The 18,360-nt window shown below is 39.0% G+C and overlaps 1 protein-coding gene across 1 annotated transcript; it reads left to right on the top strand.

The window, feature by feature from the left end:
* The first annotated feature begins 9,760 nt into the window (after positions 1 to 9,760).
* Positions 9,761 to 15,378, top strand: LOC148173682 (uncharacterized). The gene is made up of 3 exons (XM_088035443.1): positions 9,761 to 9,952; positions 10,010 to 10,199; positions 10,256 to 15,378. The coding sequence occupies exons 1-3, from the start codon at positions 9,761 to 9,763 to the stop codon at positions 15,376 to 15,378; spliced, it is 5,505 nt and encodes a 1,834-aa protein (XP_087891569.1).
* The last annotated feature ends 2,982 nt before the right edge of the window (positions 15,379 to 18,360 follow it).

Below are 18,360 nucleotides of genomic sequence, written 5' to 3'. Positions count from 1 at the left end.
GACTTTGTAGATTTCGTGCTCTTCTTTGCGAATTCAAGCCAGAAAACAACGAAAATCGGCAAGAAATCGTCGCTTTGCATCGAGATATGCGGTTTTCTCTAAGAATTTTGATGATTTCGTGCAGAATTCTGCTGTTTTCTTGCAATTCAGCCGTTGAATCTTGGTAAAAAGTGATGATTTTGTAGATTTCGTGCTCTTCTTTGCGAATTCAAGCCAGAAAACAACGAAAATCGGCGAGAAATCGTCGCTTTGCATCGAAATATGCGGTTTTCTGTAAGAATTTTGATGATTTCGTGCAGAATTCTGCTGTTTTCTTGCAATTCAGCGGTTGAATCTTGGTAAAAAGTCATGATTTTGTAGATTTTGTGCTCTTCTTTGCGAATTCAAGCCAGAAAACCACGAAAATCGCCGAGAAATCGTCGATCTGCATCGAAATATGCGGTTTTCTGTAAGAATTTTGATGATTTCGTGCAGAATTCTGCTGTTTTCTTGCAATTCAGCCGTTGAATCTAGGTAAAAAGTTATGATTTTGTAGATTTCGTGCTCTTCTTGGCAAATTCAAGATAGAAAACAACGAAAATCGGCGAGAAATCGTTGTTTTGCATCGAAATATGCGGTTTTCTGTAAGAATTTTGATGATTTCGTGCAGAATTCTGCTGTTTTCTTGCAATTCAGCTGTTGAATCTAGGTAAAAAGTTATGATTTTGTAGATTTCGTGCTCTTCTTGGCGAATTCAAGATAGAAAACAACGAAAATCGGCGAGAAATCGTTGTTTTGCATCGAAATATGCGGTTTTCGGTAAGAATTTTGATGATTTCGTGCAGAATTCTACAGCCGTTGAATCTTGGTAAAAAGTCATGATTTTGTAGATTTAGTGCTCTTCTTTGCGAATTCAAGCCAGAAAGCAACGAAAATCGGCGAGAAATCGTCGTTTTGCATCGAAAAATGCGGTTTTCTGTAAGAATTTTGATGATTTCGTGCAGAATTCTGCTGTTTTCTTGCAATTCAGCCGTTGAATCTTGGTAAAAAGTCATGATTTTGTAGATTTCGTGCTCTTCTTTGCGAATTCAAGCCAGAAAACAACGAAAATCGGCGAGAAATCGTCGTTTTGCATCGAAATATGCGGTTTTCTGTAAGAATTTTGATGATTTCGTGCAGAATTCTGCTGTTTTCTTGCAATTCAGCCGTTGAATCTTGGTAAAAAGTCATGATTTTGTAGATTTCGTGCTCTTCTTGGCAAATTCAAGATAGAAAACAACGAAAATCGGCGAGAAATCGTTGTTTTGCATCGAAATATGCGGTTTTCTGTAAGAATTTCGATGATTTCGTGCAGAATTCTGCTGTTTTCTTGCAATTCAGCCGTTGAATCTAGGTAAAAAGTTATGATTTTGTAGATTTCGTGCTCTTCTTGGCGAATTCAAGATAGAAAACAACGAAAATCGGCGAGAAATCGTTGTTTTGCATCGAAATATGCGGTTTTCGGTAAGAATTTTGATGATTTCGTGCAGAATTCTGCTGTTTTCTTGCAATTCAGCCGTTGAATCTTGGTAAAAAGTCATGATTTTGTAGATTTAGTGCTCTTCTTTGCGAATTCAAGCCAGAAAGCAACGAAAATCGGCGAGAAATCGTCGTTTTGCATCGAAAAATGCGGTTTTCTGTAAGAATTTTGATGATTTCGTGCAGAATTCTGCTGTTTTCTTGCAATTCAGCCGTTGAATCTTGGTAAAAAGTCATGATTTTGTAGATTTCGTGCTCTTCTTTGCGAATTCAAGCCAGAAAACAACGAAAATCGGCGAGAAATCGTCGTTTTGCATCGAAATATGCGGTTTTCTGTAAGAATTTTGATGATTTCGTGCAGAATTCTGCTGTTTTCTTGCAATTCAGCCGTTGAATCTTGGTAAAAAGTCATGATTTTGTAAATTCCGTGCTCTTCTTTGCGAATTCAAGATAGAAAACAACGAAAATCAGCGAGAAATCGTTGTTTTGCATCGAAATATGCGGTTTTCTCTAAGAATTTTGATGATTTCGTGCAGAATTCTGCTGTTTTCTTGCAATTCAGCTGTTGAATCTTGGTAAAAATTAATGACTTTGTAGATTTCGTGCTCTTCTTTGCGAATTCAAGCCAGAAAACAACGAAAATCGGCGAGAAATCGTCGCTTTGCATCGAAATATGCGGTTTTCTGTAAGAATTTTGATGATTTCGTGCAGAATTCTGCTGTTTTCTTGCAATTCAGCGGTTGAATCTTGGTAAAAAGTCATGATTTTGTAGATTTTGTGCTCTTCTTTGCGAATTCAAGCCAGAAAACCACGAAAATCGCCGAGAAATCGTCGATCTGCATCGAAATATGCGGTTTTCTGTAAGAATTTTGATGATTTCGTGCAGAATTCTGCTGTTTTCTTGCAATTCAGCCGTTGAATCTAGGTAAAAAGTCATGATTTTGTAGATTTCGTGCTCTTCTTGGCAAATTCAAGATAGAAAACAACGAAAATCGGCGAGAAATCGTTGTTTTGCATCGAAATATGCGGTTTTCTGTAAGAATTTTGATGATTTCGTGCAGAATTCTGCTGTTTTCTTGCAATTCAGCTGTTGAATCTAGGTAAAAAGTTATGATTTTGTAGATTTCGTGCTCTTCTTGGCGAATTCAAGATAGAAAACAACGAAAATCGGCGAGAAATCGTTGTTTTGCATCGAAATATGCGGTTTTCGGTAAGAATTTTGATGATTTCGTGCAGAATTCTGCTGTTTTCTTGCAATTCAGCCGTTGAATCTTGGTAAAAAGTCATGATTTTGTAGATTTAGTGCTCTTCTTTGCGAATTCAAGCCAGAAAGCAACGAAAATCGGCGAGAAATCGTCGTTTTGCATCGAAAAATGCGGTTTTCTGTAAGAATTTTGATGATTTCGTGCAGAATTCTGCTGTTTTCTTGCAATTCAGCCGTTGAATCTTGGTAAAAAGTCATGATTTTGTAGATTTCGTGCTCTTCTTTGCGAATTCAAGCCAGAAAACAACTAAAATCGGCGAGAAATCGTCGTTTTGCATCGAAATATGCGGTTTTCTGTAAGAATTTTGATGATTTCGTGCAGAATTCTGCTGTTTTCTTGCAATTCAGCCGTTGAATCTTGGTAAAAAGTCATGATTTTGTAAATTCCGTGCTCTTCTTTGCGAATTCAAGATAGAAAAAAACGAAAATCAGCGAGAAATCGTTGTTTTGCATCGAAATATGCGGTTTTCTCTAAGAATTTTGATGATTTCGTGCAGAATTCTGCTGTTTTCTTGCAATTCAGCTGTTGAATCTTGGTAAAAATTAATGACTTTGTACATTTCGTGCTCTTCTTTGCGAATTCAAGCCAGAAAACAACGAAAATCGGCAAGAAATCGTCGCTTTGCATCGAGATATGCGGTTTTCTCTAAGAATTTTGATGATTTCGTGCAGAATTCTGCTGTTTTCTTGCAATTCAGCCGTTGAATCTTGGTAAAAAGTGATGATTTTGTAGATTTCGTGCTCTTCTTTGCGAATTCAAGCCAGAAAACAACGAAAATCGGCGAGAAATCGTCGCTTTGCATCGAAATATGCGGTTTTCTGTGAGAATTTTGATGATTTCGTGCAGAATTCTGCTGTTTTCTTGCAATTCAGCCGTTGAATCTAGGTAAAAAGTCATGATTTTGTAGATTTCGTGCTCTTCTTGGCAAATTCAAGATAGAAAACAACGAAAATCGGCGAGAAATCGTTGTTTTGCATCGAAATATGCAGTTTTCTCTAAGAATTTTGATGATTTCGTGCAGAATTCTGCTGTTTTCTTGCAATTCAGCCGTTGAATCTTGTTAAAAAGTCATGATTTTGTAGATTTCGTGCTCTTCTTTGCGAATTCAAGCCAGAAAACAACGAAAATCGGCGAGAAATCGTTGTTTTGCATCGAAATATGCGGTTTTCTGTAAGAATTTTGATGATTTCGTGCAGAATTCTGCTGTTTTCTTGCAATTCAGCCGTTGAATCTAGGTAAAAAGTCATGATTTTGTAGATTTCGTGCTCTTCTTGGCGAATTCAAGATAGAAAACAACGAAAATCGGCGAGAAATCGTTGTTTTGCATCGAAATATGCGGTTTTCTGAAAGAATTTTGATGATTTCGTGCAGAATTCTGCTGTTTTCTTGCAATTCAGCCGTTGAATCTAGGTAAAAAGTCATGATTTTGTAGATTTCGTGCTCTTCTTGGCAAATTCAAGATAGAAAACAACGAAAATCGGCGAGAAATCGTTGTTTTGCATCGAAATATGCAGTTTTCTCTAAGAATTTTGATGATTTCGTGCAGAATTCTGCTGTTTTCTTGCAATTCAGCCGTTGAATCTTGTTAAAAAGTCATGATTTTGTAGATTTCGTGCTCTTCTTTGCGAATTCAAGCCAGAAAACAACGAAAATCGGCGAGAAATCGTTGTTTTGCATCGAAATATGCGGTTTTCTGTAAGAATTTTGATGATTTCGTGCAGAATTCTGCTGTTTTCTTGCAATTCAGCCGTTGAATCTAGGTAAAAAGTCATGATTTTGTAGATTTCGTGCTCTCCTTGGCAAATTCAAGATAGAAAACAACGAAAATCGGCGAGAAATCGTTGTTTTGCATCGAAATATGCAGTTTTCTCTAAGAATTTTGATGATTTTGTGCAGAATTCTGCTGTTTTCTTGCAATTCAGCCGTTGAATCTTGGTAAAAAGTCATGATTTTGTAGATTTCGAGCTCTTCTTTGCGAATTCAAGATAGAAAACAACGAAAATCAGCGAGAAAACGTCGTTTTGCATCGAAATATGCGGTTTTCTCTAAGAATTTTGAAGATTTCGTGCAGAAATCTGCTGTTTTCTTGCAATTCAGCCGTTGAATCTTGGTAAAAAGTCATGATTTTGTAGATTTCGTGCTCTTCTTTGCAAATTCATGCCAGAAAACAACGAAAATCGGCGAGAAATCGTCGTTTTGCATCGAAATATGCGGTTTTCTGTAAGAATTTTGATGATTTCGTGCAGAATTCTGCTGTTTTCTTGCAATTCAGCCGTTGAATCTAGGTAAAAAGTCATGATTTAGTAGATTTCGTGCTCTTCTTGGCGAATTCAAGATAGAAAACAACGAAAATCGGCGAGAAATCGTTGTTTTGCATCGAAATATGCAGTTTTCTCTAAGAATTTTGATGATTTCGTGCAGAATTCTGCTGTTTTCTTGCAATTCAGCCGTTGAATCTTGGTAAAAAGTCATGATTTTGTAGATTTCGTGCTCTTCTTTGCGAATTCAAGCCAGAAAACAACGAAAATCGGCGAGAAATCGTCGTTTTGCATCGAAATATGCGGTTTTCTGTAAGAATTTTGATGATTTCGTGCAGAATTCTGCTGTTTTCTTGCAATTCAGCCGTAGAATCTTGGTAAAAAGTGATGATTTTGTAGATTTCGTGCTCTTCTTTGCAAATTCATGCCAGAAAACAACGAAAATCGGCGAGAAATCGTCGTTTTGCATCGAAATATGCGGTTTTCTCTAAGAATTTTGATGATTTCGTGCAGAAATCTGCTGTTTTCTTGCAATTCAGCCGTTGAATCTTGGTAAAAAGTCATGATTTTGTAGATTTCGTGCTCTTCTTTGCAAATTCATGCCAGAAAACAACGAAAATCGGCGAGAAATCGTCGTTTTGCATCGAAATATGCGGTTTTCTGTAAGAATTTTGATGATTTCGTGCAGAATTCTGCTGTTTTCTTGCAATTCAGCCGTTGAATCTAGGTAAAAAGTCATGATTTTGTAGATTTCGTGCTCTTCTTGGCGAATTCAAGATAGAAAACAACGAAAATCGGCGAGAAATCGTTGTTTTGCATCGAAATATGCAGTTTTCTCTAAGAATTTTGATGATTTCGTGCAGAATTCTGCTGTTTTCTTGCAATTCAGCCGTTGAATCTTGGTAAAAAGTCATGATTTTGTAGATTTCGTGCTCTTCTTTGCGAATTCAAGCCAGAAAACAACGAAAATCGGCGAGAAATCGTCGTTTTGCATCGAAATATGCGGTTTTCTCTAAGAATTTTGATGATTTCGTGCAGAATTCTGCTGTTTTCTTGCAATTCAGCCGTTGAATCTTGGTAAAAAGTCATGATTTTGTAGATTTCGTGCTCTTCTTTGCGAATTCAAGCCAGAAAACAACGAAAATCGGCGAGAAATCGTCGTTTTGCATCGAAATATGCGGTTTTCTGTAAGAATTTTGATGATTTCGTGCAGAATTCTGCTGTTTTCTTGCAATTCAGCCGTTGAATCTTGGTAAAAAGTCATGATTTTGTAGATTTCGTGCTCTTCTTTGCGAATTCAAGCCAGAAAACAACGAAAATCGGCGAGAAATCGTTGTTTTGCATCGAAATATGAGGTTTTCTGTAAGAATTTTGATTATTTCGTGCAGAATTCTGCTGTTTTCTTGCAATTCAGCCGTTGAATCTTGGTAAAAAGTCATCATTTTGTAGATTTCGTGCTCTTCTTTGCGAATTCAAGCCAGAAAACAACGAAAATCGGCGAGAAATCGTCGTTTTGCATCGAAAAATGCGGTTTTCTGTAAGAATTTTGATGATTACGTGTAGAATTCTGCTGTTTTCTTGCAATTCAGCCGTTGAATCTTGGTAAAAAGTGATGATTTTGTAGATTTCGTGCTCTTCTTTGCGAATTCAAGCCAGAAAACAACGAAAATCGGCGAGAAATCGTCGTTTTGCATCGAAATATGCGGTTTTCTCTAAGAATTTTGATGATTTCGTGCAGAAATCTGCTGTTTTCTTGCAATTCAGCCGTTGAATCTTGGTAAAAAGTGATGATTTTGTAGATTTCGTGCTCTTCTTTGCGAATTAAAGCCAGAAAACAACGAAAATCGGCGAGAAATCGTCGTTTTGCATCGAAATATGCGGTTTTCTCTAAGAATTTTGACGATTTCGTGCAGAATTCTGCTGTTTACTTGCAATTCAGCCGTTGAATCTTGGTAAAAAGTCATGATTTTGTAGATTTCGTGCTCTTCTTTGCAAATTCAAGCTAGAAAACAACGAAAATCGGCGAGAAATCGTCGTTTTGCATCGAAATATGCGGTTTTCTCTAAGAATTTTGACGATTTCGTGCAGAATTCTGCTGTTTTCTTGCAATTCAGCCGTTGAATCTTGGTAAAAAGTCATGATTTTGTAGATTTCGTGCTCTTCTTTGCGAATTCATGCCAGAAAACAACGAAAATCGACGAGAAATCGTCGTTTTGCATCGAAATATGCGGTTTTCTCTAAGAATTTTGATGATTTCGTGCAGAATTCTGCTGTTTTCTTGCAATTCAGCCGTTGAATCTTGGTATAAAGTAATGATTTTGTAGATTTCGTGCTCTTCTTTGCAAATTCAAGCTAGAAAACAACGAAAATCGGCGAGAAATCGTCGTTTTGCATCGAAATATGCGGTTTTCTCTAAGAATTTTGACGATTTCGTGCGGAATTCTGCTGTTTTCTTGCAATTCAGCCGTTGAATCTTGGTAAAAAGTCATGATTTTGTAGATTTTGTGCTCTTCTTTGCGAATTCAAGATAGAAAACAACGAAAATCAGCAAGAAATCGTCGTTTTGCATCGAAATATGTGGTTTTCTGTAAGAATTTTGATGATTTCGTGCAGAATTCTGCTGTTTTCTTGCAATTCAGCCGTTGAATCTTGGTAAAAAGTCATGATTTTGTAGATTTCGTGCTCTTCTTTGCAAATTCATGCCTGAAAACAACGAAAATCGGCGGGAAATCGTCGTTTTGCATCGAAATATGCGGTTTTCTGTAAGAATTTTGATGATTTCGTGCAGAATTCTGCTGTTTTCTTGCAATTCAGCCGTTGAATCTAGGTAAAAAGTCATGATTTTGTAGATTTCGTGCTCTTCTTGGCGAATTCAAGATAGAAAACAACGAAAATCGTCGAGAAATCGTTGTTTTGCATCGAAATATGCGGATTTCTGTAAGAATTTTGATGATTTCGTGCAGAATTCTGCTGTTTTCTTGCAATTCAGCCGTTGAATCTAGGTAAAAAGTCATGATTTTGTGGATTTCGTGCTCTTCTTGGCGAATTCAAGATAGAAAACAACGAAAATCGGCGAGAAATCGTTGTTTTGCATCGAAATATGCAGTTTTCTCTAAGAATTTTGATGATTTCGTGCAGAATTCTGCTGTTTTCTTGCAATTCAGCCGTTGAATCTTGGTAAAAAGTCATGATTTTGTAGATTTCGTGCTCTTCTTTGCGAATTCATGCCAGAAAACAACGAAAATCGACGAGAAATCGTCGTTTTGCATCGAAATATGCGGTTTTCTGTAAGAATTTTGATGATTTCGTGCAGAATTCTGCTGTTTTCTTGCAATTCAGCCGTTGAATCTAGGTAAAAAGTCATGATTTTGTAGATTTCGTGCTCTTCTTGGCGAATTCAAGATAGAAAACAACGAAAATCGGCGAGAAATCGTTGTTTTGCATCGTAATATGCAGTTTTCTCTAAGAATTTTGATGATTTCGTGCAGAATTCTGCTGTTTTCTTGCAATTCAGCCGTTGAATCTTGGTAAAAAGTGATGATTTCGTAGATTTCGTGCTCTTCTTTGCGAATTCAAGCCAGAAAATAACGAAAATCGGCGAGAAATCGTTGTTTTGCATCGAAATATGCGGTTTTCTGTAAGAATTTTGATGATTTCGTGCAGAATTCTGCTGTTTTCTTGCAATTCAGCCGTTGAATCTTGGTAAAAAGTCATGATTTTGTAGATTTAGTGCTCTTCTTTGCGAATTCAAGCCAGAAAATAACGAAAATCGGCGAGAAATCGTTGTTTTGCATCGAAATATGCGGTTTTCTGTAAGAATTTTGATGATTTCGTGCAGAATTCTGCTGTTTTCTTGCATTCAGCCGTTGAATCTTGGTAAAAAGTCATGATTTTGTAGATTTCGTGCTCTTCTTTGCGAATTCATGTCAGAAAACAACGAAAATCGGCGAGAAATCGTCGTTTTGCATCGAAATATGCGGTTTTCTGTAAGAATTTTGATGATTTCGTGCAGAATACTGCTGTTTTCTTGCAATTCAGCCGTTGAATCTTGGTAAAAAGTCATGATTTTGTAGATTTCGTGCTCTTCTTTGCGAATTCAAGCCAGAAAACAACGAAAATCGGCGAGAAATCGTCGTTTTGCATCGAAATATGCGGTTTTCTGTAAGAATTTTGATGATTTCGTGCAGAATTCTGCTGTTTTCTTGCAATTCAGCTGTTGAATCTAGGTAAAAAGTCATGATTTTGTAGATTTCGTGCTCTTCTTGGCGAATTCAAAATAGAAAACAACGAAAATCGGCGAGAAATCGTTGTTTTGCATCGTAATATGCAGTTTTCTCTAAGAATTTTGATGATTTCGTGCAGAATTCTGCTGTTTTCTTGCAATTCAGCCGTTGAATCTTGGTAAAAAGTGATGATTTTGTAGATTTCGTGCTCTTCTTTGCGAATTCAAGCCAGAAAATAACGAAAATCGGCGAGAAATCGTTGTTTTGCATCGAAATATGCGGTTTTCTGTAAGAATTTTGATGATTTCGTGCAGAATTCTGCTGTTTTCTTGCAATTCAGCCGTTGAATCTTGGTAAAATGTCATGATTTTGTAGATTTAGTGCTCTTCTTTGCGAATTCAAGCCAAAAAACAACGAAAATCGGCGAGAAATCGTCGTTTTGCATCAAAAAATGCGGTTTTCTGTAAGAATTTTGATGATTTCGTGCAGAATTCTGCTGTGTTAAGGACTATGAGTCATGGGGTTGTCCCATCCCCCTCTTTCGGGGATGACTGGTCCACCACCCACCCTGAACCAAGAGTTCTGGTGTAACGAGTCAGTACCAAAACATCAGTTGGTAAATTCGCTTCTCTTAAAATTCACCATCATCACATCACTGGAAGGCCTTACAAACCTTCCAGTTAAATCATTAAACATATTGCGACACTCTGTATATATTCTGTAAATACATTATTTACTGGTCCTTCGGCTGCTTTATTTTCCTGAGCTAGAACATTTTGGTCCTTCGAGCCGGATAGGAAACCTGTGCAATATCGTGAGTGTCGTAAACATCATCATCACCGACTTGAAGAAGTCGGGAAAGCATCTTGTGCGTTCTTCTTATCATCGAAGTGGCAACATCATCCACCTTGATCATCTCCAGGACATATCGGACCAAAGAAGGGTCATCATAAAAGGTAGAGTTGCATGCTTCCTCTATTCTGACTACTATAAAGTATACATTTCTGACGAGGTCAAAATTCAAATAACAAAATGTCATTGTCACAACAAGACGCGAATAAATTTCAATGGATAATCAACACTTTGCACTCCCATTACGAATTTGTAGTTGACGGGTCGAATGAAGATAAGTTTGGTGAGGCAAAACGTCGCCTACAAAATGTCGAGCAGTTGCTGAAAGACTTCACCGAGTTTGTAGGTCGCTTAGGCGGTGATTCAATCAAACTTCCAGACGAATCGGGAGATAGTAACGAGGCGATCTACAGCTTCCAGACCATACAAAGTCATTTATTCACGACATTGGGGCTCTTTGAAAACGTAATGTTAAATCACGGCCGATCTAAGCAAAAATCTAACGATTGTGCATCGGGCACAATGCAACATCTAAAATTGCCAACCATTGATCTTCCGCGATTTAATGGAAATTTCGGAGAATGGGCGTCGTTTATCGATACATTCGAAAGCTTAATCGGGTCCAACGATACGATAAGCGATATTCAAAAATTACACTATCTAAAGTCGTGTTTAGACGATGAGGCGAAAACTTCACTGGACGCGTTGAAGACGACCGGAGAGAATTACGCGGTCGCCATCAAGTTATTAAAAACGCGTTTCGAAAACCGTCGCTTAACGATTAATAAACACATAAAGACCATCTTCGACATCCCCGCAGTTTCCAAAAACGATCACACATCACTCCGTTCACTTCTGAATGCGTTAAGCATCAATTTAAGCGGTCTCAAAACCCTAAATCGGCCTGTTGGCCAATGGGGTGATTTACTTGTATATATAATATCATCAAAATTAGATTATTTTTCTAACGCTTCGTGGGAGGAATCCTTGCTGCCGGACGAAATTCCGACTTACGATAAATTAATCGCGTTTTTGGAGAAACGCTGCCAAACGCTGCAATCGATGCAGTTGAACAAAATCTCATCCGCGGTCGAGACGAAAAAACCATCTTTTCACGCAAAATTTATGAAACCGGCACAACCCAAACATAAAATTTTCCACATGTCTCCAAAAAAGACTTCGTGTTTTTTCTGCAACGGCGAGCACAACATCTTCAAGTGCGAAAAGTTCATTTCTTTAAGTCCCAAGGAGCGTATAAATAAAATTAAATCGCAAAACCGTTGTATCAACTGCTTCTGCAAAAATCATAGTGTCAAGGATTGTTGGTCGTCGCATTGCAAAAAGTGCGACAAAAAACACCACACCATGTTGCATATCGAGGACACATCATCAAATATCATAACTTCTTCGGAATCAGAACCAGGTCCGTCGATGTGCAACATGGCGCTGAGTTCAAACGTTCTGTTGTCAACTGCGACAATAGTGACAAAATCCGCGAACGGTACGACGAAAGAGATTCGCGCACTATTAGACATCGGTAGTCAATCGCATCTTATAACGGAGTCTTTGTCTCGGGAATTAGGACTCCAAACGCACAAATTGAACATGTGCATCAAAGGAATAAATGGAATTTCTAGAATTCACAAATATGTAAATCTCTCGTTCCAAAGTCGCACTTCCCGGTACGCGACAACTGTAAAGTGCTTGGTAATTCCCGAGATAACCGGATTAGTCCCGACAAAGAACTTCAATCTGCAGTGTTTGAATATTCCCAAGCATATCCAATTAGCCGACGGGGCGCCTCATCTAGCTACCCCGGTAGACGTTTTATTGGGGGCTGAACTGTTTCTAAACCTACTCATTTCGGGTAAAATCCAACTGGGGAAAAACCAGCCGGTACTTCAAAACACAGTCTTGGGATGGATATTAGGGGGTACCATAAACCAAAACAATGAGGGCTTCACATCCTGTCTAAACATTCGTATAGACAATGCATTGTCTAGATTTTGGGAATTAGAAAATGTGGCTTCAGGTTCAAACGAAGCAATCATTGCGAGTCATCCGTGTGAAGATCATTTTTACAAAACTACCCATCGAGCACCAAATGGGCAATTTGTAGTCCGGTTACCCTTTACTGAAAATCCTCCAAATTTGGGCAATTCCCGCGAAATCGCCGAAAAACGGTTTTTAACGGTCGAAATAAGACGCCTACGAAACCCAAACTTAAACGAGGCCTATATCAATTTCATGAGAGAATACGAGAGTTTAGGTCATATGGAAGCGGTAACAAACGATTCACAAGAAAATTCATTTTACCTTCCGCATAGTTGCGTATTCAATCAAAATAGCGCGACGACAAAACTTCGTGTGGTCTTTGACGGTTCGAGCAAATCATCAAATTCGCTAAGCCTAAATGACAACTTGATGGCGGGACCGGTACTGCAACCAGATTTATTCACCATATTGATCCAATTTCGGGCACCACAATTCGTGCTTTGTGCTGACATTTCTAAAATGTATCGGTGCATTTTGATTGACCCGGCCGATAGAAACTTTCAAAAAATTTTATGGCGGGAATCACCCGAATCACCCATCAAAACTTATCGGTTAAAAACTGTCACATACGGACTCACCCCATCCTCATATCAGGCCATTAAATGCATTCAGCAATTGGGCCACGAAGAGCAAAATGCCTATCCATTGGCGCACCAGATTATAAAAAATTGTTTTTACGTTGATGATGCCTTATTCGGAGCCGATTCAATTCCGGAATTAATCGAGATGAAGGAGCAGTTGAAAACGGTACTTCAAAAAGGACAATTCAAACTAAGCAAGTTTTCATCAAACAGTCCCGAAACGCTGAAACACGAACGTGTGGCATCCGCGGATCAAGCGCTAATCATAGACAAACAAGCAGATAAGAAAACCCTAGGCATTTTATGGGATGACCGCAAGGACGCATTTTCATACACAAAATTCGACTTTTCTTTATCAAAAATTACGAAACGCTCTGTTTTAAGCGCCATTGCGCAACTCTTCGATCCCATCGGTCTGATCAATCCAGTCATTACTCGGGCAAAAATCATAATGCAGCAGATTTGGTCCGCGAAAATTGATTGGGACGACGAAATTCCCGATTCGATAAAAAATGGTTGGAGTTCGTTCATCGAAGAACTACCCGAGTTGACACAACTTAAATTTTCGCGAGGAATCTTTTGTCAAAATGCTGTTAAAACCGAATTACATGGTTTTTGTGATAGCTCAGAGAAAGCTTTTGGAGCGGTCATTTATGTGAAAACCATCGATGCGCATTTGAAAGTTCACATTCACCTACTATGCGCCAAGTCAAGAGTCGCTCCACTCAAAACCGTTTCGCTGCCGCGTCTCGAATTATGCGGTGCGGTACTGCTTGCTAATCTCATGTCGAAAACGTCGCAGATACTGAACATATCACCAGAAAATTGCCATTTTTGGACCGATTCTAAAATCGTTATTTCTTGGATTGCGGCCGACCCGCAAAGGTGGAAAACGTTTGTAGCAAATAGAGCCGCAGAAATACAGCGGTTAACTAACGGAAGTCAGTGGCGACACGTTAAGGGAACGGAAAATCCCGCGGACATTATTACACGCGGAATATCACCTCGCGATTTAAGCTCCAACGCGCTATGGTTTCAGGGGCCGGAATGGCTCGAACAGTTAAATATCCAGTACGATCCACCAAACGATACTGAAATATCAGAGGCTGATATAGAAGCGAAACGCAAAGTTCCTTATGTCGCGGTAGTGCAAAACCACCAAACCGATTTTTTCCTCTTGCGGAGTCGTTCGACATTTCAAAAGCTTAGAACAACAATGGCCTGCTGGCTAAGAGTTTTAAAAAACTTAAAGCTTCGAGCGACGAATCAGCCCGAAATTCGCGGTAGTTTAACAAAAGCGGAGTTGGCAGAAGCCACCATTCGAATCATACGATTACTCCAGCAGGAATCGTTTTCCGAAGAACTTCGTCTTTTAAAAGACAAAGCACCAATAAAAAATTCGCGTATTTGCGCTCTGAACCCATTTCTTGACGATCAAAATCTAATCAGGGTGGGGGGTCGTATATCGAAAGCAGCGGTAACATACGATCGCAAACACCCCATCTTATTGCCGAAACACTTCGTCACGGAGCTAATAATCAAAGATGCTCACACAAACCAATTGCATGCAGGACAAATGGGCACTTTGGCATACATACGCGAAAGATACTGGCCCATTTCCGGCCGCGATCAAGTCCGCAAGGTAATCCACAGATGTGTCCCTTGTTTTAGGGCTAAGCCCACGTCTTACTCACAACTTATGGGCGACTTACCAGAACTAAGAGTAAAAGCTGCGCGGCCGTTTTTGAATGTGGGAATTGACTTTGGCGGTCCATTTTTCATCAAAGAAGCTCGCGGTCGGGGAAAAAGACTCGTCAAGTCGTACCTTGCATTATTTGTTTGCTTAACGACCAAAGCTGTGCACATCGAACTCGTCGGAGATTTGACCACCGAATCATTTCTAAACGCCATGAAACGTGTTATTTCACGACGCGGTAACATCGAAAGCGTTATCAGCGATAACGCTACAAATTTTGTAGGCGCCGCGCGCGAGCTTCACAAACTTGTCAGCAATCCGTCGGTTCAATCAAAATTAAGTGAAAAGGGTATAAGCTGGAAATTTATTCCTCCACGGTCTCCTCATTTTGCTGGGCTCGCAGAAGCCGGCATCAAATCGGCTAAATCCCATTTGAAAAAAGTTATAGGTCAAAATCATTTGACCTACGAGGAAATGTATACTTTGTTGACCAGGATAGAGGCAGTTCTGAACTCGCGCCCATTGACTGCTTTGACCAATGACGTCAACGACCTGGAGGCGCTGACTCCCGGACATTTCCTAATCGGCCAGGCCATGACAGCCCCAGTGGAACAGGATCATCTCGCCGTTCCTAGCAACCGCCTCTCCCGTTGGCAATTGGTGGAGGCATGTCGGCAACACTTTTGGAAGCGGTGGTCCAGGGAGTACCTGTCCACACTTCAAGGCAGAGCCAAATGGAACAAAACGTCGACAAAGGTACCGGCAATAGGGACCCTCGTCCTCCTGAAGGAAGATAACATAGCCGCCCTCCAGTGGCGGCTTGGAAGAATCATCGCTCTTCATCCCGGTGCCGACAACCTGGTGCGTGTTGCGACCATAAAGTGCGCGAGTGGCGTTTTTAAACGCGGAATAGTTAATCTTTGCCCTCTTCCGCTAAGTGACACTGAATAGTGCATGTGTAAATATTGGTATTTAACATTTTTGCGCGTGTACATAAATTTATAGTTTAATTTTCGTTCTTCTTAATTGTTTAGATGTAAGTTTATTTGTATGTATGTATATATTTTTCTTAATTGTGTCCATCTTTCAGTTTGTGTAGTTTACCTATCAAGGCTCTTAAAACCTACTCAGCGGTTTCAAGGCGGGGGGTTATGTTAAGGACTATGAGTCATGGGGTTGTCCCATCCCCCTCTTTCGGGGATGACTGGTCCACCACCCACCCTGAACCAAGAGTTCTGGTGTAACGAGTCAGTACCAAAACATCAGTTGGTAAATTCGCTTCTCTTAAAATTCACCATCATCACATCACTGGAAGGCCTTACAAACCTTCCAGTTAAATCATTAAACATATTGCGACACTCTGTATATATTCTGTAAATACATTATTTACTGGTCCTTCGGCTGCTTTATTTTCCTGAGCTAGAACATGCTGTTTTCTTGCAATTCAGCCGTTGAATCTTGGTAAAAAGTCATGATTTTGTAGATTTCGTGCTCTTCTTTGCGAATTCAAGCCAGAAAACAACGAAAATCGGCGAGAAATCGTCGTTTTGCATCGAAATATGCGGTTTTCTGTAAGAATTTTGATGATTTCGTGCAGAATTCTGCTGTTTTCTTGCAATTCAGCCGTTGAATCTTGGTAAAAAATCATGATTTTGTAAATTCCGTGCTCGTCTTTGCGAATTCAAGATAGAAAACAACGAAAATCAGCGAGAAATCGTCGTTTTGCATCGAAATATGCGGTTTTCTCTAAGAATTTTGATGATTTCGTGCAGAATTCTGCTGTTTTCTTGCAATTCAGCCGTTGAATCTTGGTAAAAAGTAATGATTTTGTAGATTTCGTGCTCTTCTTTGCGAATTCAAGCCAGAAAACAACGAAAATCGGCGAGAAATCGTCGTTTTGCATCGAAATATGCGGTTTTCTCTAAGAATTTTGATGATTTCGTGCAGAATTCTGCTGTTTTCTTGCACTTCAGCCGTTGAATCTTGGTAAAAAGTGATGATTTTGTAGATTTCGTGCTCTTCTTTGCGAATTCAAGCCAGAAAACAACGAAAATCGCCGAGAAATCGTCGATTTGCATCGAAATATGCGGTTTTCTGTAAGAATTTTGATGATTTCGTGCAGAATTCTGCTGTTTTCTTGCAATTCAGCCGTTGAATCTTCGTAAAAAGTCATGATTTTGTAGATTTCGTGCTCTTCTTTGCGAATTCAAGCCAGAAAACAACGAAAATCGGCGAGAAATCGTTGTTTTGCATCGAAATATGCGGTTTTCTGTAAGAATTTTGATGATTTCGTGCAGAATTTTGCTGTTTTCTTGCAATTCAGCCGTTGAATCTAGGTAAAAAGTCATGATTTTGTAGATTTCGTGCTCTCCTTGGCGAATTCAAGATAGAAAACAACGAAAATCGGCGAGAAATCGTTGTTTTGCATCGAAATATGCAGTTTTCTCTAAGAATTTTGATGATTTTGTGCAGAATTCTGCTGTTTTCTTGCAATTCAGCCGTTGAATCTTGGTAAAAAGTCATGATTTTGTAGATTTCGTGCTCTTCTTTGCGAATTCAAGATAGAAAACAACGAAAATCAGCGAGAAAACGTCGTTTTGCATCGAAATATGCGGTTTTCTCTAAGAATTTTGATGATTTCGTGCAGAAATCTGCTGTTTTCTTGCAATTCAGCCGTTCAATGTTGGTAAAAAGTCATGATTTTGTAGACTTCGTGCTCTTCTTTGCAAATTCATGCCAGAAAACAACGAAAATCGGCGAGAAATCGTCGTTTTGCATCGAAATATGCGGTTTTCTGTAAGAATTTTGATGATTTCGTGCAGAATTCTGCTGTTTTCTTGCAATTCAGCCGTTGAATCTTGGTAAAAAGTCATGATTTTGTAGATTTCGTGCTCTTCTTTGCAAATTCAAGCCAGAAAACAACGAAAATCGGCGAGAAATCGTCGTTTTGCATCGAAATATGCGGTTTTCTGTAAGAATTTTGATGATTTCGTGCAGAATTCTGCTGTTTTCTTGCAATTCAGCCGTTGAATCTAGGTAAAAAGTCATGATTTTGTAGATTTCGTGCTCTTCTTGGCAAATTCAAGATAGAAAACAACGAAAATCGGCGAGAAATCGTTGTTTTGCATCGAAATATGCAGTTTTCTCTAAGAATATTGATGATTTCGTGCAGAATTCTGCTGTTTTCTTGCAATTCAGCCGTTGAATCTTGGTAAAAAGTCATGATTTTGTGGATTTCGTGCTCTTTTTTGCGAATTCAAGCCAGAAAACAACAAAAATCGGCGAGAAATCGTCGTTTTGCATCGAAATATGCGGTTTTCTGTAAGAATTTTGATGATTTCGTGCAGAATTCTGCTGTTTTCTTGCAATTCAGCCGTAGAATCTTGGTAAAAAGTGATGATTTTGTAGATTTCGTGCTCTTCTTTGCGAATTCAAGCCAGAAAACAACGAAAATCGGCGAGAAATCGTTGTTTTGCATCGAAATATGAGGTTTTCTGTAAGAATTTTGATGATTTCGTGCAGAATTCTGCTGTTTTCTTGCAATTCAGCCGTTGAATCTAGGTAAAAAGTCATGATTTTGTAGATTTCGTGCTCTTCTTGGCGAATTCAAGATAGAAAACAACGAAAATCAGCGAGAAAACGTCGTTTTGCATCGAAATATGCGGTTTTCTCTAAGAATTTTGATGATTTCGTGCAGAAATCTGCTGTTTTCTTGCAATTCAGCCGTTCAATGTTGGTAAAAAGTCATGATTTTGTAGACTTCGTGCTCTTCTTTGCAAATTCATGCCAGAAAACAACGAAAATCGGCGAGAAATCGTCGTTTTGCATCGAAATATGCGGTTTTCTGTAAGAATTTTGATGATTTCGTGCAGAATTCTGCTGTTTTCTTGCAATTCAGCCGTTGAATCTTGGTAAAAAGTCATGATTTTGTAG

The sequence above is a fragment of the Gnatocerus cornutus genome, chromosome 5, assembly GCF_029298725.1.
Source record: "Gnatocerus cornutus isolate USDA-ARS CGAHR chromosome 5, icGnaCorn1.1, whole genome shotgun sequence".
NCBI classification, from domain to species: Eukaryota; Metazoa; Arthropoda; class Insecta; order Coleoptera; family Tenebrionidae; genus Gnatocerus; species Gnatocerus cornutus.
This window is presented reverse-complemented; position numbering and strand designations above follow the sequence as displayed.